General features: G+C 41.9%; 1 protein-coding gene across 3 annotated transcripts in view; it reads right to left on the bottom strand.

Annotated features, from left to right (window-relative positions):
- TDRD12 (tudor domain containing 12) overlaps positions 1-27,606 on the bottom strand; it is an 85,800-nt gene that overhangs the window by 23,482 nt on the left and 34,712 nt on the right. For all 3 annotated transcript variants that reach the window (XM_070498580.1, XM_070498581.1, XM_070498582.1), the window contains 14 exons: positions 18,589-18,686; positions 17,711-17,787; positions 14,909-14,989; positions 13,410-13,470; positions 12,956-13,063; positions 10,621-10,806; positions 8,836-8,992; positions 8,263-8,390; positions 6,478-6,669; positions 6,094-6,222; positions 4,751-4,868; positions 3,985-4,124; positions 3,631-3,851; positions 1,500-1,599 (listed from right to left, as the gene is read on the bottom strand). In XM_070498580.1, the coding sequence (XP_070354681.1) occupies positions 1,500-1,599; positions 3,631-3,851; positions 3,985-4,124; positions 4,751-4,868; positions 6,094-6,222; positions 6,478-6,669; positions 8,263-8,390; positions 8,836-8,992; positions 10,621-10,806; positions 12,956-13,063; positions 13,410-13,470; positions 14,909-14,989; positions 17,711-17,787; positions 18,589-18,686 (1,796 nt within the window). The remainder of the gene's footprint in view (positions 1-1,499; positions 1,600-3,630; positions 3,852-3,984; positions 4,125-4,750; positions 4,869-6,093; positions 6,223-6,477; positions 6,670-8,262; positions 8,391-8,835; positions 8,993-10,620; positions 10,807-12,955; positions 13,064-13,409; positions 13,471-14,908; positions 14,990-17,710; positions 17,788-18,588; positions 18,687-27,606) is intronic.

The following is a 27,606-nucleotide window of genomic DNA, read 5'->3' as shown; positions in this document are numbered from 1 at the left end:
AAAAACGAGCAATAGCAAAGTATCACGGCCAAATCCCATATTAAGCTATAATGATAAAAAAAGAGAATAAGGAAAAGAACAAGAGTCCCCAGAGACCATGAGAGCTGCCAGAAAGATGCGCCCATCAAACAGATCAAAGCCGTAACCTTCACTTTCAAGATAAGCAGCCTTTTAGCTTGTTAAGAACATGATATATGATATAAAAAAACAACATAAAGCAGAATTAGAAAAACTTAAAAATGAGGCATCAGAACTCGGGAAAGAATTAGAAATTAAAGAAAACAATCATTTCAGTAATGAAAACTGTTGTGGGTCAAATGGCAGCCTCCCCCAAAATGTGTCCACGCGCTAACTCCCAGAACCTGCGACAGTGACCTCATTTGGAAAAAAGGTCTTTGCAGATGTCATTAAGCATCTCCAGATGAGCAGACTGCTCTGGGTTATGGGGGAGGGCCCTACGGCCAGAGACAAGTGTCCTCTACAAGAGACACAGAAGAGGAGGAGGCGAAGCGAAGTTGGGGACAGAGACTGGAGTGACGGGCTGCAAGCTAAGATGCCCCAAGGAGCGCCAGCAGCCCACGGAAGCCGCGATGGGCGCAGAGCACGGCCCTGCCGACACCTTGATTCAGACTTCCGGCCTCCAACAGTGTGAGAGAATAAACGCGTGCTGTTTCAAGGCCCCCCGTCTGTGGTATTGGTCACAGGAGCCCCAGGAAACGCGAACAGCGCAGCCTCCCAAGAAGGAGCACGAGCAGGAATGAACACAACAGACACGCCTTAAGGCAAAGGGAAGGTGGAAAGGAGAACAAGCAACTCAAAAAGCAAGGAAGAAAGTAACAAAAAGGATTCAAAAGCAAGTGACACTCTTAACTCAGCAATTCTATCTGCATCTCAGAATTTTCCTTAAAGGAATATCATGGCTATTCTGCAAAGATTCATATTATCACTGCACTATTTTTAATAGTCCCCAAATAGAAACCACTTTCTTTCTGAAAATATAACTCAAAAATCCCTAAACAGGGGCCGGCCTGGTGGTGCAGCAGTTAAGTGCGCACGTTCCACTTCTTGGCGGCCCAGGGTTCACCGGTTCGGATCCCGGGTGCGGACATGGCACTGCTTGGCACACCATGCTGTGGTAGGCGCCCCACGTATAAGGAAGAGGAAGATGGGGATGGATGTTAGCTCAGGGCCAGTCTTCCTCAGCAAAAAGAAGAGGATTGGCAGCAGTTAGCTCAGGCTAATCTTCCTCAAAAAAAAAAAAAATCCCTAAACTGTTGAAGGCATTCATCCATTTCCCCAATTTGATCTTGGTTTTCTACACAAACTGGGGCCCTGAAATAAGGCACCTTATAAGGAGCCATGACTATTGTCAGATTAATGGTGCTACATTAATACTGTCACAATTATCTTCTACTAAAATTCTGTTGCTTAAAAAATGAAGTGTCGTTCATTAAAATGAACGTTAATCACTCAACAGAAGCATCTTTAAGAGAACTTACTTTAATACACCCAAACCCCGGCACAGCCTGGTTGGACAGTTTCCTTGGCGCGTCTGTTTCTGGATTAATATGGTGTCGCTCAGGACAGAGTCTTTTGTCTCTGAAAAAAAGGAACTGGATTTCAAAACCAGAAAAAAACAATAATTTTTAACATAGATTTTAAAGTATTCTTTAGGAAAATTAATCTATAATTAAAATCAGAGAACTTTTATTCCAAACAGTTTAAAAGTGAAGCAACCATTTTAAATACTTCAGATGACATTAACCATATGCAAATAAGTGAAAGGGATCCTGAAATTTAATTGACACCAAATAAACTTAAAGCAAAGAGTTACTTCGTTATTTCTGTTGACGTTCTTAAATGCAATATGCAAATGGACAAAATGTTCTTCCAAAATAAAGACTCTGAACCAGAAACACACCCCCATAACCCACAACAAAGGCCAATTAACCTCTGAACCAGACAACATTCCTTAAGCCAAACTGAGGAAGTCAATATTCTATTAAAGGCATGATGGAAATTGCTGCTAATAACCCGTTTAACGTACCATAATTTTAAAAAGTTAATGTCAACAGTTATCTTAAAATTAAATTCATCTCAGTAGATACATATCAGACGCCAACGACTCAGCCCCAGCCGTCTATTTATCAAGCATTGGCATGGTGTCTGCATCAGCGAGAGGGCCCAGGACTGTTAAGAGACCCACACCGTCCACGCTGACTCCTAGAACCCATGCAGTTTCCGTCCAGATTTCAGCAGGGTTTTAGAAGAAATTGACAGGTCTAATATGTATATGGAGATGCAAGAAACCTAAAAATAGCAAAACAACCCTGAAGAAGAGCAACGGTGCAGGACTGATACACCAGCTTCCATGACTCGCTACAGCACAAGCTACCGTACTCGAGAAAGTTCAGGACGAGTGGAAGGACAGACGTACAGCCCAACGAACAGAGAGAGCCCACAACGGACCACAGAGACTATCATCTGGTCTATGTCAAAGGCACCAATTTGTGAGAACACAACGAGGTCTTAAATATATGATGCTGTAGCAAAGTAAACCTTGCCCCATATCTCACACTACATAAAAAATTAACTCAATATGGATTATACGCCTAAATGTGAAAGCTGAAACTATAAAGCTGTTAGAACAAAATACAGAAGAATGTCTTCACGATCTAGAGATAGGCAAATACTTCTTCTTAAATAAGGACACAAAAACAGTAACTGTAAAATACTTCTTCAAAATTAAAAATGTCTGTTCATCAAAAGACTATTAAGAGAGTAAAAAGGCAAGCCACAGACTGGGAGAAGACACGCTCAGTGCAAATATCTGACAAAGCACTCTCATATCTAGGATAAATAAAAGACCCCAACAAACCAGTAAGAAAAAGATAAACACCCCATTTAAAAAAAGGACAAAAGACCCGAACAGGCACTTCACAAAAAGAGGACAGTCAACGTCCCGCAAGCATATGAAAATACATTCAACACTACTTATTATCAGAGAAACACAAACGAAAATCACAGTGATTTACCACGCCACCCTCATGAACACGAAAATATGGAGCAACTCACTCTCTCTCACACTTTGCTGCTGGGACCGTGACATGGTCAGCCGCTTTGGACAAGGGGAACATACGTCTACCTTATGACCCAGCAATTCCACTCCAAAGTATGTACCCCAGGAGATGGGTGCATATTTTCACAAAAAGACAGGTACAAGAATGTTCATAGCAGCTTCATACATAAATAACCAAAAACTGGAAACAACCCACAGGCCCACCAACAAACGAATGAATATGTACATGGTAAGATACTCGTACAATGGAAACTGAGCCACAAAATAAACAAATATCGACACCCACAACAACAGATGAATGTCACAGATTTAGGTGGAATGTACTATAATTGCATTTATACGAAGTTCAAAAACAAGCAAAACTAATCAACGTTGACAGCTATCAGGAGGGTGCTCACTCCTGGGGAAGGGGCACGAGGGGATCAGGGGCGCTCCCTCAGAGCGGGTGGCTTACATGGGGGCACCCACACATGACAGTTCACCAAGCCGCAAACTTATCGTCTCTGTCTACTGTATGCTGTATCTCAATTAAAAAAAGATGACTGGCTTACTTGCAAAAACCAAAAGCCTTAAGATACGGACAAAGAGGCCTGGTGGCTTTTTCGTCTTCTTTGGCTTCCAGAACCCCGGCAGTGAACTCGTACAGCTCCAGTGGAATCTTGGCCTCTGCTCGCTCCAAGTAGCGCAGGACACCAACTGCATGGCATGCATTTCTCTCCGTCAGCAGCAACACAGATTTGGTTTTTATATCTCCCTGTTCTGCAGGAGAACCCTTAAAAGCGGGGGTGAACAAAGGAAGCAGGTCATCCACATCAGTCTCAATGATGAAGCTTCAGGGAGTCTGAATTTGTCAGTACCCGGAAAACGCCAGTGGAATATTAAAACATGATAAAAATTAATCAAACCTGTTCGGCTGAACTGTGAAAATGATCAGACATGCAATATAGGCGTCCACCAAAAATTTTTGGAGAGGAAGGAAAGCTGAAGTGAATCACACACGTGGCATCAGTGATGGCCAGGAGCGGGATGCAATCATCAGTCAAGGCTGGAGAAAGAGTCCAACAACCGCAGATGAGGCTGGAGCTTCGCTGCGCTTACTCCACAGAGCAAGTCCACCAACCGTCCTTCAACACATTTCTTTATTGCATTTTACTTTTTAGATGCAAAGACACTTCTTGCCCATTTTTTTCCAAAAATGTCACAACCAGTGATTAAATTCCAGAGAGAAGTGCTCTCCCTTTTAGCTTGAAAAATGTCTTTTTATCACAAATATAGGCTGCCCACCTGCTTTACACTTATTTTGTACATTTTGATGCTCATATTTCTAATATTAAGTCTACCAACCATTGATGACCGTGTTTCATCATAGGCGCATACATATGTAATATATATAAATGAGACAGCGATCCCCAGGCTGGAACTCCAGGGACAATGTCTGGACTAGACTAGGGGTCGCTGCCTGCTGACCTGAGCGCCCGGGGGCACCTAGATCCACCTAAAGACCAAAATCCTAGTGGAGGTTAATCTTCATTTTGGAACTAACACTACTAATAAGTTCTCAGCAAATCTGGGAGATGCTGAGCAATCTGGAGACAGGACAGATCAATGAACTGAAGACATGATTCCTACAAGCTCAGCCTTCTCTAAAGATAAACAAATGAAAACACTTACCTAACGCAATGTGAGAGCCAGAACTTAACTTCTTCCTCCACTGCTCTAAAACATTTTTTAAATCAAAAACCATCTCTTTGTGCATTTTCAAGCAGAATATGGAACTGCTTTCTACTACCTAAAGATGAAACCAGAGGCCATGTCACAGTCAGGAACATAAGCTTGAAGTCAACTGTTTATCACTAATGATCACAAATGCCACTTTATCTGTGAGAGCGTTATCTCACTGAGCCACTAATTCGAAGAAGGAGATGATTGTAAATTTAAATAAATATATTTCCAAAATTCAATAATTTATATAGAAAAACTTGCTCAAGTGAAACAAACATTATTTTGCTAAAACTACTTTGCTTTTCATTTATTTTTTAAATTTTTAAATTTTTTTTAAGATTGTCGCCTGAGCTAACATCTGTTGCCAATCTTCTGCTTCTCCCCAAAGCCCCCAGTACACAGTTGTACACCCTAGTTGCGAGTGCCTCTGGTTGTGCCATGTGGGACGCCGCCTCAGTGTGGCCTGATGAGCAGTGCCGTGTCCGTGCCCAGGATCCGAACCAGGGAAACCCCGGGCCACTGAAGTGGAGCATGTGAACTTAACCACTCGGCCATGTGGCCGGCCCCTACTTTTGTTTTAAATAATGCATCCATACGTGTGTGTATACATATATGTGCGTGTGTACATGTGTGCGTATGTATGCACACATATAAATATACAGATATCTGTGTGTGTGTAGATACACACACCTGTATATGTACACACCAAATTTATGGTACTATTATCAACAGGAGCTTTTTCACTACACCTTCTAGCTCATTATTGTTGAAAGGTGGATGGACTACTGATTCTTATACTTTATTTTGAATTTGGCCTGGTTTCTACATTTTAGGATGATTTATACAAAATCAGATTAACTAAATCTTCAGCCAATTTATTTGGCTTTTCTGGTTACAGGATAACATATTTCAATGTCACCTTCTCCAGTTTCTTAAACAAAGGTACAGAAGAGGTTAGATTTCTTCCTGAGTCGGATGATGCTCCATCCTGACAGGAGGCACTGCTCCCTTGGGTGATGTTCGCATCAGAGGGAAGGCTGGTCCCACCTCATGGCCCCCACTCCCCCCATCCAGTCCCAACCCCCCCACCCCTGGCGGTGTCAGGCCTCCTGCTCGCCCCCTCACTGCTATCAGCACTCGCAGCAGAACCCACCTCCTCCCCTGAGTGATGCTAAACTTATAAAATTGTATTCCCATGTCAAACATGTAACTACCTCAGTAATTCTCTGCAGACTCGCGATTCGATCACAGTTTAAACACCCGGTAAGAACACCACGTGCAGGAGGGCTCACCTTGCACACTGTTTCTGTTTCAGCTACAGAACAGGTGAAGATCAGCGTCTTTTGTGCCTGACTTGGGATGAAATCAAGAGTTTGGAGTAAAGTAGAGGTTTTTTCACATTCTAGGCAAAGATGCACCACCTGGTAACGAAATACAGGAACAACGTGACGGAAAAACGTTCAAGGGGCTGCAGTTTCACTTTTCATAGGTAAGGTACGATTTTAATAGAAAAGAATGCATGAGAAATCAATGTAAACTTCAATACTTAAATCAATATTAAACTTAAATATTACAGATTTGTGTCTGAAACTAGAGCTATCATCTTTTAATATTAAGCCATGCAGTAAAGGCCACTGGTTGAGGCCATCGGCGCCAGCACACCCGCGCCTCCTCACCTGCTGCACACTGCCATAGAGAGCGCCCTCCTCCAGGGCCGTGATCACCACGGACGGCTCGCTCATGAACTCTCGGAGCAAATGCTCCACGTGTCTGTCCCAGTGAACTCCGACCGCAACGATCTGACGGGGTGCCGATTCCCTTTCTTCAACTTCAATATTTTTTTTAAAGTTATCTAATATAGCAAACATCTAAAAAATCAGTATAATTAATTCATTTTTATTTCAAAAGAGAATAACAATTAGTTTGACAGAATATAAAAGGTAAAGGATTGTATATTCTCTCTTCTCAGAGTGGGGAAAGGCTTTACAAACATAAAAGTAGAGGAAAAAACTAAAAAGGAGAAAATGTTCAGTATGAACACAACACAGACAGCATCTGGGTAAATACGTGTAACACGCATAACAAAGGATCAACCTCCTCATATAAAAACTTACACAGACTGGTTTTAAAAAATGATCTCACCGACGGAAAATAAGCACAGGAATGAACAGGCAGCTCAGAGAAGAGCAGGGACAAATGGCCTGCAGGAATCAATGCTCGCTCGGCTTCACAAGGACTCAGGGAAACAGACTGAGCTGCGAGAGGCCACACTTAACAACGGCAGAGAAGGCTGGGGGGCCTGACCACAGGCGTGCAGGGGCACGGCACGCGGCGCAGTGCCCAAGGGAGCGGGGCGGGCTACGCGCCCGGAAAGTCAGCCGTGCAACGCAGGACACCAGACGGCAGTTCTGCAAACGGAACCGAGATGCTAGAGGAGTTCAGGAGCCCTGCACAGGCCCACACAAAGCTGGGACCTGAAGCTGAGGCCATCACCGCTCCCAGTGAATGCTCTTGGTATCAGGTTACACTACTCCCAACAAAAGCCCTGTTAAGAAGTCATAGTCTTTGACGGGTTAATCCCCTACCTAGGAATTTATCCTAAGGGAAACCTGCAAAAAGGATGTATGTTCTTGGGCTGGCCCCACTGCCCAGTGGTTAAGTTCGCGCGCTCCGCTTTGGCGGCCCGGGGCTTCGCCAGTTCGGATCCTGGGTGTGGACATGGCACCGCTCATCAGGCCGTGCTGAGGCAGCGTCCCACATGCCACAACTAGAAGGACCCACAACTAAAAATCACAACTATGCACTGGGGCCTTTGGAGAGAAAAAGGAAAAATAAAATCTTCAAAAAAAAAAAAAAATGATGTATGTTCTTCAGACAAATTTAAAAATCAATTCGGTCATGCCCACAGGATTCAATACCATATGGCCCGTAACAGTCATGCTGTAGAATAGTAATAATACTCACGATGCTGTTCGCTGAAAAATGCAAGTTACAAACTAGCACATAAAATAAGGTCCTGGTATTGTTAATTATATGGATCAACAGACACAGGGATTATAAAAAGGAAATATTCCAAAATAGTAAGAGTGATTACCTCTGAGTATAAGATTAGGGATATCGGGGTTTTTCAAGGGCTCTTCTCTATTTCTCCAATTTTATACCGTAAAAATTATTGCTTCCATAATCAGAAAAATATTAATTAAATACTTTAGAAACCTCTCTGGGAAAGAATTTTTGCTCTTCAAAAAGAGCTTTAACGTTGGAAAGGAAATTTCAGACAAATGTTCTCTCTTCTTAATTATACAAGTTAAAAGAAAATTTTTTTTAGATTAACTGGATTCTTCTCCAGCTAGACACTTTTCCTTATTCCTAAAAGCAGTTAAGACTTTAATTTTACACATATACGTGTGTGTGTGTATTTTTCTGAGCAGTAATGACATCTAAACGGATGCCGTACTCACTTGTTCCCTGGCTTCAGAGAATAATACCTCCACCTCGTCCAGGATCAGGTGACAGAGTCTAAGAAACAACAAGCTCTGATATCTGAGCAGTCTCAGGAGGCTGTGTGGTGTCGTAACAATCACGTCACCTACAGTTTAAAAGAAAAAACAATGTGCCTTGTAGGTTTTCCAGAGGTCTTTCTAACATTCCCTTTGCTAAGATTCCACACACTTTCTCGAAACGTCTTCTAATTAAACAAAAAGCTGCTTCTCTTCCTCAGGGGGTTGAGGAAAGACAAGGCTAGGCAGTGTCATCATCTGATTCCACACCCGGGCTCCCAGACTGGTTGTAGTCAACCTCAAACAGGAGGTGCTCAGGAAACAGCTGATAAAAGACCGAAATCACGCAGTTTTCTCAGTGAAACAGACGTCAGCCAAGATCAAACCTCCACCAGCCACACCCATCCGGAGCTGAGAGGTGAGGTCTGGACGGTGACGGTCAGCACACGACCCGTGTCCGCCGCGCCAGGCCCGCCTGGCCTGGTTCCCCTGTGTTCTGCAGGGAAAACCAAACAGCTTGGAAAGCGCGCTTACAGCCCCGTGGAAGCTTCATATTTTTGGCTTCATCCTTGTGGAGTCCGATGGTTAACAACACGGGATGAAGCGGCCTGGAGGACGTGCCGTAGTCTCCCAATAATTCAAAAACAAACTGGGCCTTCTTCCATCCAGGGCACACGAAGACTGCCAGAGGCTGCGAAGCAAACAAATTCACAGGATTTTGGATAAAAGTTAGGAATCCAACATAGGCTAAGTGAAGCATGCAGAACATCTTCTTGTAGAGGGGAAGCACTATTTAAGTTTTTGCTATCATCATCATCATATAGGTCAGAAAAGTTAAAATATGATGTCATTAAAATGGATTTAGACACACTGACTCAGATTTTCCTAGGGCTTAAACTGAGCACTTCACAAGTATTAATCCATTTAGTCCTTAAAAACACGCTTACAGGATAGGACCTATGACTATCTTATCTCACAGATGAAGAGTCTAAGGCACAGAGAGGTGCAGTCAGTTGCCCAAGGCTGCACAGCTAATACACAGGAGCAACAGGATTTGAAACCAGATGGTTTGGCTCTAGAGCTCCTGCTCCCAAGCACAAGGAGGCACTAACTGCCTCCTGAAAGGGGCCTTAACAAAGGTTAACACCTCTGCCCAAGGAGATTAAATTTACTCTAGCACCGTCTGAGCCCTGCCCTCCGCTACCCCACAGCTACCTCCTGAAGGCGCACTGCCTGCCAAAGGCCTTCCTGGACAGGCGCCCTCAGCCAATCGAAGAGGAGGACGAGATCCAGGCAAGTGCCAGCTTCCAGGCCAGGACTACGAGCAGGCTGAAGGCGGGGAGGCGGGGAAGCAAGGAGACACAGAGGCAGGCCCCAGACACCGCTTCCGCCCTGCTGGGGCTCAATCTCAACACAAGCTGCATCTCATCAACAGGGGTCAGCGGCTGCCCGACTGCGGGACACCAACGTGTTCACTTAATTTTATTAAATTAATACGTAACTTAGCCAGCGCAGATTTCCAAAGGGAGATCATTAAACTACACAGCATAATGAGAAAAATAAACTAGTATCTTTGCTAAAACGCAACTCTGTGTGTTTGGTGCTGCTATTTCCCCCTCATACCGAGTGATGGGACTGTCTGCAGAGCATCCTCGTGGCAGCATCTGAGCAGAGGTCTTAAACACGTCGGTCACCTGACGGCCAGAACCCGGCAGGCAGACGTCACTACCCCACCGTCATGTGACCCTCACACCCAATTTCTCTCCCTTCTATCATCTTTCTCATCTATTTTCAGATTCTTAGGCGTGGGAAACATAAAGTAGGATTAAAAACAGTGTGGGGCGCTGTGAAAATAATGTGAAGAATAGGGGACAAGATGGCAGAAAACCTAAATTCCAATGCCACTTCTTGTCACACTCGTCAGCTGTGAAGAATTCATACTAGTAACTTTTCACGAGCTTAATTTTCTCATCTGTAAAGTGGTGAGAACAATATCAGGCCTGATCATCTCATAGGGCTGTCGTGACAATCAGATGAATTAAGTCAGTGACATATTTTTATAAACCATGTATTCATCTCTAAAAGCCAGGACTCTCTCGACTCAGCCGATGGCCCATGCCTGGGAATCCAGGCGGGAATCAGTGTGACAGAATCGATGACGTGATGACAGAAGGGAGGTCCTCGGAGGGCAGTTTCTATCCTGCCAGCTTGGACACCAAATGAGTAAACGTAATCTAAACTTTACCAAACGTTAGGTGTAAAACTTAAAAATAAACATTTAATCCACTTCGTTGTAAAACAAAATTGTCTTCAACTTACTCCATTTCTACTCGGTAACGACTTGTAGCAACCCGGTGTCTGCAAAATCGTAAGCACGGGTGGAAGGTACAGCAGAGGGTCATTTCCACAGTGAGCAATGACGACCACGTCACAGCCACGTGCTATGGGAGGCCAAGAGTAAGACTCGGTGTGGCTAGGTCCTGGAAACTTATTTCTTTGAAGAGCCTACAAAACATCAACAACAACCAAAAAACCACAATAAAGTAAAGAAAACCAATAAAAACTCTGATTGCTCACTTTACCCCCAACAATGAGTAGACATTGCTCAATCTGGTATTTTCCAGGACCTAACTTGCTAAGTCCCCCTGAATCTTTTCCAGCACCAAATTCCTGCTGTAAGACTCTTGCTTTTCTGGGCTCCAAATTAAAAGGATCCAATAGGTGGCCTGTTGACCAACCAAGTACTTAAAGCTCACCAAAAACTGATGTCACTTCTTCTCCTAATCATCTGCCGGTGCATCAGCTTCGCTTGTAAATCTTTTTAAAGACAGACCCTTATTTGCTTATTTTTCTATGTAACTGTCACTAAAACCTCCCAAACATTCCAACAGAGTAGAGTTCTCCAGCAACACTGATACTATCTTCCACACGTCTTCGTGACCTCCTCGTCCCCAGGTCCTGCACCCGAGCTGATGACTCTGTACCCAGGATGCAGCTGTCATCCTGGGACCTTCCTGCACCATCACCCTTTTGTCTGCAACTCATGTCGTCTTCTCTCTTGGTTTACTTTCTTGTCTGGTGGAGAACCCACTTCAGTGGCTTCTTGACAAAGGGTACAGAGGAAGTAAATCTGAGACTCTGCCTGTCTGAAAACACGTTCCTTGGACCCCCACCCTTCATGGATAGTTTCAGGAAAGACTTCCAGGTTGGAAAGAACTTTTCATCCGAATTTTGGAGCTGGTGCTCCTAGTGTTACTGTGGAGAAGTCTGAAGCCATTCTAATTCCTGACCGCGCGTGTGGGACCGCTTTCTTCTCTCTGGCAGCGTTCCTGATCTCGGAATCTCTCCAGTTTCAATGCTCCACAACATGTCTGCGATCCTGTTTCTCGGTTGTGCTGGGCCCGTGGTAGGAAAACTCTCTTAACCTGAAGAGTCATGTCCATTAGGTCCAGAAATGACTCATGTGTTACTCGTCTCAGAATTTTCTGCCCTCTTCATTCTTTCTAGACATCCCATTTCAGATATTGGACCTCGAATTGATCCTCAAATTCTTTTTCCTCCATTTCCACCTCTTTGTCTTTTTGTTCTACTTTCTGTTAGTTTCCATTTTTCTCTCTCAAATCTACTATTGATTTTTATTTCTATAACATTCTCAATTTCCAAGAACCCCTTTTATTCTTCGAAGTTTCCTTTTTTGCAGTACCCTATTATTGTTAAATACATACATCTTCTCTTATCTCTGAGGATATTTATTTTCTAACGTTTTCCTTCTACTCCCTACACTGTTTCCTGCAGCGATTTTTTTTTCTTTTTTTAGGTGAGGGCTTTCTTCAAACGTCTCCTCATCCCTGATGTCTGTGAACACAGGGGGACACTAAAAGCAGACTAGAAGATCTGTGGGCGGGGCAAAGCTCGTCACCGTGTGAGAGTCACGTCACTGAGGAAGACAGGGCAGCAAGCAGGCATTTTGACAGGGAGAGTCCCAAGGAGCAGCATCTAAAGGTCGTTCGCTAGGGCCACTCAGGTTCCAAAAAGCACCTCCAACCTCCTTCCTGAGAAACGGCTGGACGTCCAGGAGACAGGGTGGGGCAGCTCACCACCCCCGCCCACTCCACTCCCTCCTCCCTAAGCCAGCCGGGCTCTGCTGCCTGCTCCCACCGTCTGAAAGCCTGCGGAACCCTCCTCACCACTAAAGGCTTCGCTCTCCTTCTATCTTTTTTTTCTTTTAAAAAAAAATATGTATCTTTTAAACTTTTTTTTGGTCTCAAGAAAGAAGTTGGTAAACATGTATGGTCAATTTACGAGGTGAAACCACAGGTCTATAAAGTGAGTTTGAAAAGAATGCTAAGAAGTATATTCTAACTGCTTTGGCAACTTGTTCCTCTTTCCTAGTTCATTCCAGAGGCACATCTGAAGACGCATTTCAGAAAAGCGCCTGGAGTTATACAACGGTTTCTCCAGAAGAGAATTATTCACTTATAAGAAGTTAACCTGGACTTAAGAATAAATGAGAAATGAATAGCAAAAGCTTAAAGGAGAATTTCAAAAGCAAAGAAATTACACAAATGCAACCTTAGAACCGTTTATTAACCGTCCGTCCACATTAGGACAGGCCAGGGTTCCCCCACGAGGTTGGTTTTAGGAGCTTGGTTACCCTTTTCAGGTCTGCGGAGAGCGGCGACGAGCCGAGGGACAGGCACGGCTCGATGCTGTTCCGGAGCACGGCCAGCGGTGGCCGCGCGCCCCACGGCGACCTCTGCACCTAAGAGAACACACGCTTAGACGGCTCTGCGCTGGGGCTCAGCACTGAACACCAAGAACTTCATGGAAACGAAGAAACACAAGAGTCTGACTTTAAGGTAAAAACCTAGGTATATATGCTTATCAAAAACTACCAAAACGACCAAAATGAAAGGAAGGTCATCTACTGCCCAAATCAAAAAAGAGCAATTTCTCTAAAGCTATAATTCACTAGGTACTTTCTAAAGGGTGTCCTCCGGGAAGCCCCCCATCTAAGGGCTTTCTCTTCTGATCTCAAGTTCAGGGGGAGAAAGAAGAGGGATTTAAAGAGTGAACAGTTTTCTTTCTTTTTTTTAGGGTTGTTATACCTGCTGCAGATCAGAGATTCCATCAGCTCTCAAAGGATCAGGATTTAAAAACTGCAATAATCTGTAAAATAGTTAAAAGGACAATTTGAAGGAAAAAGAACGTTGATCTTTCTTCAATTGAGCTATTACTTTAATTCCGCCTTGACAGGTACAATGAACTACACTTCCCAGGGCACAGCTCTCAGATGACGGCTGGTTCTGTCCTGCCTTGGTCATTGTGATACAAGGCCATGGTGGTCAAGCCAGGCCCCTGCGGCCCCCCTCCACCCGGACCACCTGCTCTGACCAAGGAGAAGACTGCGTGATCACCAGGTCATCTCATGGTTCTAAGAAACCCACTGCCTCCTTCCTTCTTTGCTGTTTAATCTCGAGCCACTTCAGGGCTCCCCGGAACCACAGTGGACTGACAGAGTAACTGACGTCGTGTAATCAGTGGGGTCTGAGTAAAGGGCATTTAGCTGAACAGGAGATAAGATACGAACTTCCAATATAAAACTAAAAGGCAAGAGAATACTTCTGGGTTAATTTATCAAGACGTGATTTGATGGATTAAAGAAAGAAATGAGCTGCATGGATAAGGCGAGGTCTTTGGTTCTGAGGAAAATAAGCACTTGTAGCACAACGTTCAGGTAAAAGGTGGAGGGATGCCCCGGGAGGAGGATATGAATTCAGGGGCAGTAACAGCCACCCCCAGATCTGCGGGCTCCGCGGCAGCCTTCAGAGTCCCCAGCCCTGGAACCCCGTGAGGAGCTCCTGCCACGTGAGAGGACATTACAGGAGCACAGAGTGGCCTCTGGGAAGTGGGGCAGCCTGAATGGCTGCATGTCAACACCTCTCCCCGGTCACCGCAGGCCAATGAGTGGATGCAGCATGATCTACCCACTTCTGAACCGCCTTCAACTCCACGTCACTCTGATGGCTTCAGAGCAGCCAGAGTTACTTGGAATGTAAGAGTGCTTTTAGGCTGCTATGGTAAGAAATCATAAAAATTGGTATAAAAATATTTTGTGGATTAAACAAGTATAAAATGAAGTTACTACTCTATTGTTAGCAACTTGTAAGTGAATACATTGTGAATCTGGCAGAACAAAAAAACCCCACATTCCACACTACAAATAATTAGTTTCTCCAGCAGGTGACAGACCTATAACATCAGAAAACTGGGAAGAAAGCAAACACCAACCCACACAAAATCAACAGCCCCAAAGACCAACTCCATCTCATTTGTTTCATAAAGCTGTTCACTTCACCAAGAGAATCAGGAAGCGGAGGGAGGAAATGACTATTTACAGTAGAACGAAATTTAAACAGAAAAATTCACCCTAGTCAACAGAAAAGAAAAAACTCACTTCAGAGCCCACAGAAGACACTTTATGTATATTTTTTCATGGGAATGCAGGTTTGAAATTTAATAATAAAATCATATGTAAATTCTTCTTGCTTATACTTTTATTACAATTATTTCAATAAAAAAATCGAGGCCAAGAAAAAATTCGTACTTCACACAGCCATTCTTCTCATTGTATTCTTTCTTCTCAGCCAATCTAAGTGATTTCTCATTTGCCTTCTGACATACAGCTCTAGAAATCAAAAACATTTATTAAAATTTTGGAACCCATTTACCCCAATCCTGAAAACATCTTTATTTTCTGTGAGAAAATTTAAGAAGTGCCCCTGAGGAATAAGCTGATCTATGTAAGTAAGTTCACGTGAGAACTGAAGCCGAGCCCTGTAAGCATGCAGACCACTGTGACAGCTCCGGCGCTCACCAAGCGAGTGAGCCCACCACAGCCTCTCTCCTGCTGGCCGCAACCAGAAACTCTGGATAAGGCACAAAACCACGACGGAGAGAAGTCAAAACACCAAAAACACCAGAATCATGGAGAGCTCCTGGGCTTTCATCTTCCTCCATCTCTCAGTGTTGACCTGAGCGACGCTGGCCAGACACTTGGAACTGTGTAGGGAGCGTAGACATCAAAAACTCTGAGAGAAACCCTCTATTTCAAGCCAGAGAACCGGGAGGAGGAGCCCCAAACCAGAGTGTGGGGGATCCCAGCTGACTTTTTCTTGTCTTCTCTCCTGGCGCCCCCCCCCCCACCCCCCCCACCACCAAGGCCAGCTCTACCCACGGAGCCACACACTGCACTGGCAACAGCAGTGCAGTCCCCTGAAACCTGAGAGAAGACCTCTCTCTCCCCCAGGGGAGCTGGGAAACGGGGACCCCACGGGCCAAAGCTTGCGTGGGGAAAATCTCCATCTTTTCTTCTCTCATTTCTATTGCTGTTTTGCTCCACGAACAGCCCCAATCACACAGAACCGCATGGCAGTTTCTCCAAGAGAAACCATCTACCTGGCCAGAGCAACAAGCAGAGGGAGCATCAGAGGGCGGTGAAGGTGAGGAAAGTCCTGGAAAAAAAGAGAGCAAGAGCCAGAGGAGAAGGGGGGCCCTTATCTCTGTTTATGATCCAACACAAGTCCAGGCTCAGCCCAAGATGAGCGTATTCAGAACACACCCAGCGCAGCAGCATGCCCGGAAAGACCGGGAACAGAGCTCACGCTGCAGTCCGCACCCGCAGAAAGTGAGACAGAATGTGAGGTCTGAACCTCGGGGAGCTGTTGGCCTCCTGCTGAAACAAACAACAAAATCAACTTTCTCCAGAGGATTTTAACAGAAACCTGTCTCTCACCATAACATTCGAAATACCCAGAATACAACCCAAAATTACCCAACACACAAAGAACCAGGAGAATCAGATCAACTGTCTAGGGAAACGATGATCAGCAGGTACCAACCCCAAGATGGCTCGGACGTGGGAATCATCAAACGCTTGAAAGCAGCATTATGACCATGCTCCACGGGAAAAGGAAAGGTGAGCACTCTTGGATGGAACGATAAAAGTTCTCACCAAAGAAATATAAACTACAAAAAAATCAAATAAAAACTTTAGAACTGAAAAATATAATACATCAAATAAAAAATTCACTGGATGAGCTCAATAGCAATGAAGATGACAGAAGAGTGAGTTAAGTTAAAAACAGACCCGGAGAATGACTAATCTGAAAAAGAGCAAGAAAAAAAGGTTGAAAAGATGAACAAAGCCTCGGACCTTTTGGACAATATCAGAAAGTCTGACATTCGTCTCATCAGTCTCAAAAGGGGAGGAGAAAAGAGATGAGTGCAAAAAATAACAGCTGAGTACTTCCCAAATTTGATGAAAGACAGAAACCTACAAATGAAGAACCTTAATGAAGCCCAAGTAGAAGAAACACGAGAGAAACTACACTAAGGCATATAATAATTAAATTGCTCAAACCAGTAATAAAGAGAAAATCTTAAAAGCAGCGAGAGGAAGAAGATATGTTGCAAATAGAGGAACAAAGAAAAAGACGACAGTGGGTTCTGCATTGGGAACAAGGCAAGCAAGCAGAGAGTGGAGCAGTATCTTTAAAATACAGGGAGAAAAGAATTGTCAACCTAGAACTCTATACCTACAAAAAATAGTTTTTAAAAAATGAAGTGGAAATAATTTTTCAGATATACAAAAGCTGAACCAATTCATCACCAGCAGACCCACAATACAAGAGTAAACGAAGGTCTTGAAGTAGAAGGAGAGAGAGACCAGAAGGAAACCTGGATCAACGCAAAAAGCAGAGAGCACTGATGGTAACTACAAAGGTAAAGATATGGGATATTTTTCCTACTGTTTGTTCAAATCTCTCTAAAAGATAACTGGCTGTTTAAATACAAATGATAATAGATTCTAGCATTTATAACAAATTTGTCAAGCAAATGTATGCTGACACTAGCATAGAGTCCAGGAGGCGGGAGAAATGGAAGGACCCCACTTTAAGATCTTACACAACATGTGAAGTGGTCTAATATTACGGCCTTTCTGAGCTTTCATTAACATCACTCATGTGCATCTTGATGAGGACAGACTACCAGTCAAAGCCTTTGGAACTCATCTTCAGCAAACCATCCCTGGACTTCCACCAGCTTGTACTGCCACCTGGCCCACAGTTACCCACCCTTTACATCAAGACAACTTTGTTCGACCTGCCTTACTGAAACAACCTTGCCTGATAAGGCAACAAGGAAACTAGAGCCACGATGTTTTTGGTCAATTGTGCCTGCTAACCATTTGTCACAACGCTTTTCTTTTAAATTAATATACATTTAATCAGAATTTCCAGGGCCATTCTTCTGTTTTTTTTAATTAAATACTTTCCTATCATCAGTCTTATGGAACAATACTTATAGTTAAGTCTCTAGTCAATTCCACTGAACGTTCAAATCGTACCTTGCTGCTGGTATATCTGGGTCAGCGTATATGGTGATGCCTCTTTTTGTTGGCCAGTACACTGAAGATTCAACACACTGCAAAAAAATATTTTTCAGAAAGAGTCTGTAGGCCAGCAAGATATATATTCTTGAGGAACCAAAACTCCATGGGAATTCTTCTCACAACAATCACCTCGGATAATTTTCAGACAACACAGATACGGAGACAAAGCAGTGGAAAGTTGATCACGCCACTGCCAAATCCACTAGTTTGAAGCGTCCCAGCTGCGGGCAGCTGGCATTTCAGACAGTCAGTGCTTATGTTGTCCTGTAATTACTTTCCTCTGTCTGGTCAAAGGGACTGAGGGCCAGGTTAGACTTGAACTTAACTGTTAGAGTGTCCCATAATCCCAGATGGTCACACCCTTGTTAAAATGAGAATACCCAATTTTGTAGAAAAGCCACTAGGCCAAGAACGTGGGCTTGTCAAGAGGGGAGCGGGAGTTATCTTGTTCTTTTGAAACACAGCAAACATGCAAACTCTATTTTTTCATGAATGAAACTATCACAGCCAGGGATTTTTTCTGTGTGTGAGGAAGACTGGCCCTGAGCTAACATCCATTGCCAGTCTTCCTCTGTTTGGTATGTGGGATGGGATGCTGCCACAGCACAGCTTGAAGAGCAGTGTATAGGTCTGTGCCCAGGATGCGAACCCGCACACCCCAGGCCGCTGAGGTGGACCGTGCAAACTTAACCACTACGTCACCAGGCCAGCCCCACATAGCCAAGGATTTTTAACAGAAAACATATTTTTGGTTACTAGTAGATTTTAAAGGAGAATATTCTAAAATCAACATTATATGAACTTTATATGTAACAAACACTTAAAAGTACAACCTTATTTACATCTTTTAAAGAGATGCACTGTTGTTTCTTTTCAGATTTCTTTTTAGGTGAATCTCTCAATGAATCCATATTACATTTTATAGTTTTATCTGCAAAATAAAAATAGTGATATAAAAGCTATCTTAGAAAATATTAATAAATAGAAAATAGGACAAAAAGGATTATAAAGTACTATCATAAAATCTTAATACACAAAATTATTACAGAATAGAGTTTTGTATTAAACCTTACTTGAGAGGATTAAATTTAAAAATTTTGTTTAAACTCTTATAATATATTTAAAAAAATGTTTTAAAAATTCCTTTACTGGCTTACTAAGAATTAAACATAATTTATTTTCCCAGCTTGGCAGACTATATTTTCCAAAGAGGGCCACAACATGTCTCCCAACACACACGCTTTTGTTACGACGTGACTGACACTGTTCCTCGAGTGAGGAGCTCTCTACACCTTTCCCATGAGCGTGGTGGGCTTGTTTACAACATGGAAGTGGGGTCATGGGGCTTCTAAAGCTAGACTGCAAAAATGCCATGTATTTATGACTTTCTCTCTTGGTCGCTCACTTCTGAAACCCAGCCACCATATTGTGAGGAAGCCCAAGCTACTACACAGAAAAGCCACTATCAGTATTTCAGATGACAGCCCCAGCTGACATCCCAGCCAAAAGCCAGCATCAACTGCCAGACGTGTGACTGAATAAGTCTTCCAATGACTCCATCTGTTTAGTCCCCATCAGCCTTCAAGTCTTCCCAGCTGAGGCCCCAGGTGCTGTGGAACAGAGACAAACCCTTCTGGCTGTGCCCACTCTGAATTCCTGACCACAGAATCCAGGAGCATTATAAAATGGTTGATTTACACCACTAAAAACTATAAAATGTTTGTTACACAGTGCTAATAACCAGAATACCAACTATAACTCAGTTTCAGAAATGGTTCAGGATCACAGTTGTGCATCTCACTTCTTAACAGCACAGTAGATACAGACGGTATTAGAAAAACAGGCTGAATCTGAATAACCAGAGGGTGGAAAAATCTAAAGCAGACTGTTGCAAACACCCTTCTCCTCTGGGCCTAAATACAACTTTTGGAAAGTGACAGAAGTCATTTAGTGAATAATATGCATAATCAAGCTGGGTAGTTACACTTGGGTAAAAACAAGTGTGACTTCAAAGAAAAGAAAAGAAAAGAAATTCAACCCAGAAATCATTTATCAGGGAACTAGAGGCAATTCTGGAAAAGTGCTCAGTCTAAGCATCAATAAGAGGAACACAAATTGAAATGATGAGGTACACCTTTCACCTGTTAAATAACATAAATCACTGAAATAAAGCGTAACAGTGGAAACGCAAGATGATGTCATAAACTGGCCTAATCCTTCTTTAGAGTAATTTGGAGCCCATGTCATGTGATCTCGGGGTCTGGGATTACATTATCTCTTCAGGGTGTGACAGCCAAAGACACAAACGGATCTGGAGGCTGGAGTGCAGATGAAATCCGCCGAAAGAAAATGTTCACACAATATGAGCTTTCAAACAAAATCACCAAGTCCACAAAGTAGTTCAATGACATCATAAACGTTAAAAAAAACCTCACAAAGTTTTGTGAAGGGTGGAGGCTGACACCTGCAGAAATGGACATAAGACAGCAGTCTGAAAAGGACTCTGAAATAAAGCTGCTCAAGACAGCCAAGAAGTGAAAAATGGAATAGCATTCATGAAACAAAAGAGGCAGATCGGAAAAGACAGGCAGACATAAAAAAGAACCAACCAGAACTCTACACAATAAGAAATGGTCATCAAATTGAAAACTCAAAAGATGGAGTAAACACCAGGCAGGAAGCAAAGAAAAAGATGATAATTTAAATAATTAAATTAAGACAATCTCTCAGAAATCAGTTCAGAGTAATAAAAAAAATACAAAAAAGAAGCTAAGAAAAATGGATGATAGAGAAACACTAATCTATGTCTAATAGATCAGGAGGAGGGAGAAAAAGATCTTTGAAAACATTAACAGCTAACACAGGCATACTTCATTTTATTACGCATCTCAGATGCTGTGGTTTTTACAGGACCCTCCACCAGCAAGAAGATTATGGAGGCTCAGGTGATGGTTAGCATCTTTGGCAAAAAAGTACTCTTTAATTAAGGTACGTACATTGTTTTTAGACATAATGCTGCTGCACACTTTAATAGACTACTACTACTAATTTACCACCGCAGTGTAAATATAATTTTTATATGCACTGGGAAACCAAAAAATTCATGTAACTTTCTCTGTTGTGATATTTGCTTTATTGCAGTGTTCTGGAACCAAACTCAATATCTCCAAGTTAGACATGAATTCTCTAAGCGAAAAATTCCAAGTGTTAACAGAATAAATTTTGAATCATCCACTCTTAGACACGTTGTAAAGAAATGGCAGAAAAGCAAGGAGAAAGAGAAAATCTAAAAAGTCAATTGACAGAACATACCAATTACTTACAAAAGGATAACCAACAGATTGACAGATTAGAAGAAAATGAAATAATATCTTCAATGTTGAAGGAAAATAACTAAGAACCTAGAATACCGTATCCAGTTTAACTATTACCATATTTTAACATATAGTACCCACAGCCCCTACTGAAAGAACTACTGAAATATGCACTTGAGGAAGAAAAAAATAAACCAGTAGTGCAATAATAATCCTAATGATATTAATAACCAACATTTACTCAGTGCTTATTATGCATCAAGAACTATTCTAAATGCTTTATATGAATTAATTAATTGAATTCTATGTGATAGGTATTATGGAATTACTTTATTCAATCTTATATGGTTCCTATATGGTAGGATTATTTCCTCCTTTTTCAAATAAGGAAAATGAGGCACAGAGAGGTCAAAGGACTTACCCATGTTTATTCAGCTAATAAACAGCAAATGTGGAACTCAAACCCAAGCAGTTCAGCTCCAAAGAACTTAAAAACTGAATGTAAAATATATATGAACAATAACAAGTTAAAACTACAATTCTAGACAATACTGAGAACAGAAATGGAAGGGGAGGTTTAGAAAGGAAAGACTCCTAGTCTCAGATAACAGGACCCCTAAGTTTTAGCTGGGCATCTAGCAATCTAAAAGAAGGACAACATCTCTCAGCCCTTCCTCCCCCAAGAACATGGGTACAGGAGGAAGTTCTGGTCAGAGAAGTGGAAGCAGAAGCATTGTGTGTAACCTCCGTATCATACCACCCTTTCTTCTTTCCCTCTTTTCCTGAACTAGCTGGACAGACTGGAGACAAAGTGATAAATCATTGTACAACATGAGTATGGCACCAAAACCCTAAGGATGGCAGTACCAACAAGACAGAAAGGGCCTGGACCCCTGAGCACCTATCTGCACTTTTAGGACATGGTGGAGAGTTAAACTTCTTTCTTGTTTCAAAAGAGGAGTGGGGAGGGAGAGAGGGAGAGAGAGAGGAGAGAAAAGAGAGGGCGAGAGGGAGAAGGAGAGAGAAAGAGACAGAGAGAGAGAGAGAATTAACTATTTAGTTAAAAATGATAATCTATTGTGGGCTTTATAACATGTAGAATTAAAACATATGACAGCATATCAACAACAATACAATAATAGTAGGGGACCTCAATACCCCATTAACACCAATGGATAGATCATCCAGACAGAAAGTCAACAAGGAAACTGTAGATTTAAATGAAAACTAAACCAGATGGACTTAATAGATATATAGAGAACACTCCATCCAAAAATAGCAGGTTATACATTCTTCTCAAGGGTGCATGGAACATTCTCAAGGAAAGACCATATATTGGGAAACAAAGCAAGCCTCAATAAATTTAAGAGGATTGAAATAATATCAAGCATCTTTTCTGACCATAATGCTATGAAAGTAGAAATCAATTACAAGAATAAAGCTGGGAAAAGGGCAAAGATGTGGAGATTAAACAACATGCTACTCAACGACCAATGGATCATTGAAGAAATCAAAGTAGAAATCAAATATTATCTGGAGACAAATGAAAATGAAAACACACCATAACAACTCATTTGGGATGCAGCAAAAGCAGTCCTAAGAGGGAAATTCACTGCAATACAGGCTCACTTCAATAAACAAGAAAAATCTCAAATAAGCAATCTCAAACTACACCTAATTGAATTAGAAAAAGAAGAACAAACAAAGCCCAAAGTCAGCAGAAGGAGGGAAATAATAAAAATTAGAGCAGAAATAAATGAAATCAAAACAAAAAAGACAGTAGAAAGGATCAATGAAACAAAGAGCTGGTTCCTCAAGAAAATAAACAAAATTGACAATCCCTTAGCTAGATTAACTAATAAAAAGAGAGAAGACTCAAATAAATAAAATCAGAAATGAAAGAAGAGAAATTACAATGGCTACCAAAGAAATACAAAAGATTATAAGAGAATACTATGAAAAACTATATACCAACAAATTGGACAACCTAGAAGAAATGGATAAATTCTTAGACTCTTACAACCTCCAAAAATTGAATCAAGAAGAAATAGAGAATCTGAATAGACAACTCACAAGTAAAGAGATTGAAACAGCAATCATAAACCTCCCCAAAAATTAAAGTCCAGGACCAGACAGCTTCTCTGGAGAATTCTACCAAACACTCAAAGAAGATTTAATACCTATCCTTCTCAAACTATTCCAGAAAAGTGAGGAAGATGGAGCATTTCCTAACACACTCTAAGAGGCCAACATCACCCTGATCCCAAAACCAGACAAGGACAACACAAAGAAGGGAAACTACAGGCCAGTATCAGTGATGAACATAGATGCAAAAATCCTCAACAAAATACTGACAAACCGAATACAGAGATACATTAAAAAGATCATACACCATCATCAAATGGGATTTGCACCAGAGAGACAGGGATGGTTCAAAACCTGCAAGTCAACCAATGTGATAGATCACATGAACAAAATGAGGAACAAAAACCACATGACCATCTCAATAGACACAGAGAAAGCATTGGACAAGATCCAACATCCATTTATCATAAAAACTCTCAATAAAATGGGGATAGAAGGAAAGTACCTCAACATAATAAAGGCCACATATGACAAACCCACAGCCAACATCATACTCAGGGGGAAAAACTGAAAGCCATCTCTCTGAGAACAGGAAGAAGACAAGGGTGTCCACTCTCACCACTCTTATTCAACATAGTACTGGAAGTCTTGGCCAGAGCAATTAGTCAAAAAAAAGAAATAAAAGGAATCCAAACAGGCAATGAAGAAGTGAAATTCTTGCTGTTTGCAGATGACATGATCTTATATATAGAAAGCCCTAACAAATCCATCAGAAAGCTACTAGAAGTAATCAACAATTACAGCAAAGTTGCAGGGTACAAAATCAACTTACATAAATCAGTAGCATTTCTATACTCTAATAATGAACTAACAGAAAGAGAAGTCAACACAATTCCATTCACAATTCCAACAAAAAGAATAAAATACCTTGGAATAAATTTAACCAATGAAAACTATAAGACTTTCCTGAAAGAAACTGATACAAAGAGATGGAAAGACATTCCATGCACATGGATTGGAAGAATAAACATAGTTAAAACGTCCATACTACCTATAGCAATCTACAGATTCAATGCAATCCCAATCAGAATCCCAATGACATTCTTCACAGAAATAGAACAAAGAAAAGACCCCAAATTGCTAAAGCAATCCTGAGAAAAAAGAACAAAGCTGGAGGTATCACAATCCCTGACTTCAAAATATACTACAAAGCTACAGTAATCAAAACAGCATGGTACTGGTACAAAAACAGGCACACAGATCAATGGAACAGAATTGAAGGCCCAGAAATAAAACCACACATCTATGGACAGCTAATCTTTCACAAAGGAGCTGAGAAAACACAATGGAGAAAGGAAAGTCTCTTCAACAAATGGTGTTGGGAAAACCAGACAGCCACATGTAAAAGAATGAAAATAGACCATTCTTTTATGCCATTCACAAAATTAAACTCAAAATGGATCAAAGACCTGAAACCATAAGACTTCTGGAAGAAAATACAGGCAGCACACTCTTTGACATCAGTCTTAAAAGGATCTTTTCAGACACCAGGTCTTCTCAGACAAGGGAAACAATAGAAAGAATAAACAAATGGGACTTCAGCAGGCTAAAGAGCCTCTACAAGGCAAGGGAAAACAGGATTGAAACAAAAACACAATGCACCAACTGGAAAAAAATATTTGCAAATCATATATCCGATAAAGGGTTAATCTCCATAATATATAAAGAACTCACACAATTCAACAACAAAAAATCAACCAACCTGATCAAAAAATGGGCAGGGGATATGAGCAGACATTTCGCCAAAGAACATATACAGATGACCAATAGGCACATGAAAACATGCTCATCATCACTGATCATCAGAGAAACGCAAATCAAAACTACACTAAGATAGCACCTTACATCCGCTAGAATGGCTAAAATAACCAAGACGAAAAATAACAAATGTTGGAAAGGTTGTTGAGAAAAAGGAACCCTCATATACTGCTGGTGGGAATGCAAACTGGTGCAGCCACTATGGAAAACAGTGTGGAGATTTTTCAAAAAATTAAAAATAGAACTACCATATGACCCAGCCATCCCACTACTGGGTGTTTATCCAAAGAACCTGACATCAGCAATTCAAAGAGACTCATGCACCCCTATGTTCACTGCAGCATTATTTACAATAGCCAAGACGTGGAAGCAACCCAAGTGCCCATCAACTCATGACTGGATAAAGAAGATGTGGTATATATACACAATGGAGTACTATTTAACCATAAAAAAGGATAAAACTGTCCCATTCACAACAACATGGATGGACCTTGAAGGTATTATGTTAGGCAAAATAAGCCAGACAGAGAAAGACAAACACCATATGATTTCACTCATATGTGGAAGATAAACAAACACACGGACAAAGAGAACAGACTAGTGGTTACCAGGGGGGAGGGGAACGGGGAGTGGGCACGAAGGGTGAAGGGGTGCACCTGTAAGATGACTGACAGACAACAACGTACGATTGAAATTTCCCAGGGTTGTAAGCTATCATAACCTCAATTAAAAAGAAAACATGACAGCAATGGAACATAGGTGGAGAGAGAGAAAATGGAAGCCCACTGTTGTAAGCTCTGACCTTATACATGAAGGGCCCTAAAATTATTTAAAGGCAGAACAGGAGGAGTGAAGATGTATTCTACAAACCCTACAGCAACCACTAAGAGTACAAAACACAATGTTACAGCTAATGAGCTAACAAAGGACAGAACACGGAAGCATAAAAGGTACTAATTAAAAAGAAGTCAGAAAAATAGGGAAAAGGGAACAAAGAACAGATGGGACAAACAGATAACTAATAGTAAGATGGTATTTTAAACCCAACAACATCAATAAATTACATTAAACATAAATTATTTAAACAATCCAATTAAGGGGCTGGCCTGGTGGCGCAGTGGTTAAGTTTGCACACTCCACTTTGGCAGCCTGGGGTTCGCATGTTCGGATCCCAGGCGTGGACTTACACACTGCTTATCAAGCCACATTGTGGCAGCATTCTACATAAAATAGAGGAAGATGGGCACAGATGTTAGCTCAGCGACAATCTTTCTCAAGCAAAAAGAGGAGGATTGCCAACAGATATTAGCTCAGGGCCAAACTTCCTCATAAACTCCCCCTCAAAAAAGATCCCATTAAAATGCAAAGATTGACAGACTGGATTAGAAAGCAAGACCCAATGTATGCTGCCTACAAAGAAACCCCTTGAAATATAGAGACAATAGGTTAAAAGTAAAAGGAGAGAAAAAGCTATACTATGCTACATTAATCAAAAGAAATCTGGAGTAGCTACATTAAAATTAGACAAAGTAGACTTTAGATCAAAGAATATTATCTGAGATAAAGAGAGTCACTTAATAATGACACAGGTCAATTCATCGAGAGGACATAAAAATTCTAAATCTTTGCGTTCCTAAATAACAGAGCTTCAAAATACATGAAGCAAAACCTGATGGAACTGAAAGGAGAGAGAAATAAAACAATCACACGGTTGCAGATTTTAACACCTCTCTCTCAATAGTTGATAGAACAGTTGACGGAAAATCAACACAGACAGAGACGACTCGAATGACACTATGGACCCATGTGCCCTAAGTGACATTTCTACGTCCTCTACCCAACAACAGCAGAGCACATATTCTTCTCAAGTACACACACAACGTTTTCCTAGAGAGACCATATTCTGGGGTCATAATACAAGTCTCAATAAACTTTAAGACTCAAATCATACAGATATAGGATACTAAACTGAGAATTCTGGACAATTTAAGGAGTCAATAAATATAGACAAGGTAAGTAGAAAAAAGAAAAGCAACTGTAATCTCCAAGAAGAAATAAACGCTGTAACCTTGTATTTACCAACCTTAGATTTAACAACTCCACTCACCCTCCGGCTTTGGTTCTGGCCTGGGAGGAGGCTGGAACTCGCCACTCACTGTAACAAGCCAAAAGTCGGTCAAACTCTTCTTAGATCTGACAGAAAATGAGGTCACAGGCAAACTGCCTTCCCCCCACAGTGGCGGGACAGACAGGCACACACAGAGAAGCACAGGTGACCCGAGCAGAAACCGCCCTGGGAACGAGCACAGGAGCAGGAGAACCTGAACCGCAAGTGACATGCTGATGGAGGCTCTGCGGGGAAACGGGAGCGAAAAACTGCAGGACCCCCAACACACACACGCTTTTGTGACTTTACCTTCTGGAGCTCCACCAGGGTCTCACAGCGGAGATCATCGGAAAATTCCCTTAGGCTTCCAGGAGGCGGAGGCAGGGCATCTGTTCTTCTTAACAAGGCCTGCCCTCAGGACAAACTAACCAGAGCCTGAACTATTGGGGTTTTATCAGACTAACCTCCCTGTGGGAAGGGAAATACCCAACTCGACCCCCGCTAGCCAGCCTGCCCTTCCTAAGGCA

The sequence above is a fragment of the Equus asinus genome, chromosome 26 (genome assembly GCF_041296235.1).
Source record: "Equus asinus isolate D_3611 breed Donkey chromosome 26, EquAss-T2T_v2, whole genome shotgun sequence".
Lineage (NCBI taxonomy): Eukaryota > Metazoa > Chordata > Mammalia > Perissodactyla > Equidae > Equus > Equus asinus.
Note: the sequence above shows the minus strand (reverse complement) of the source record. Positions and strands in the feature narration are given on the sequence as shown.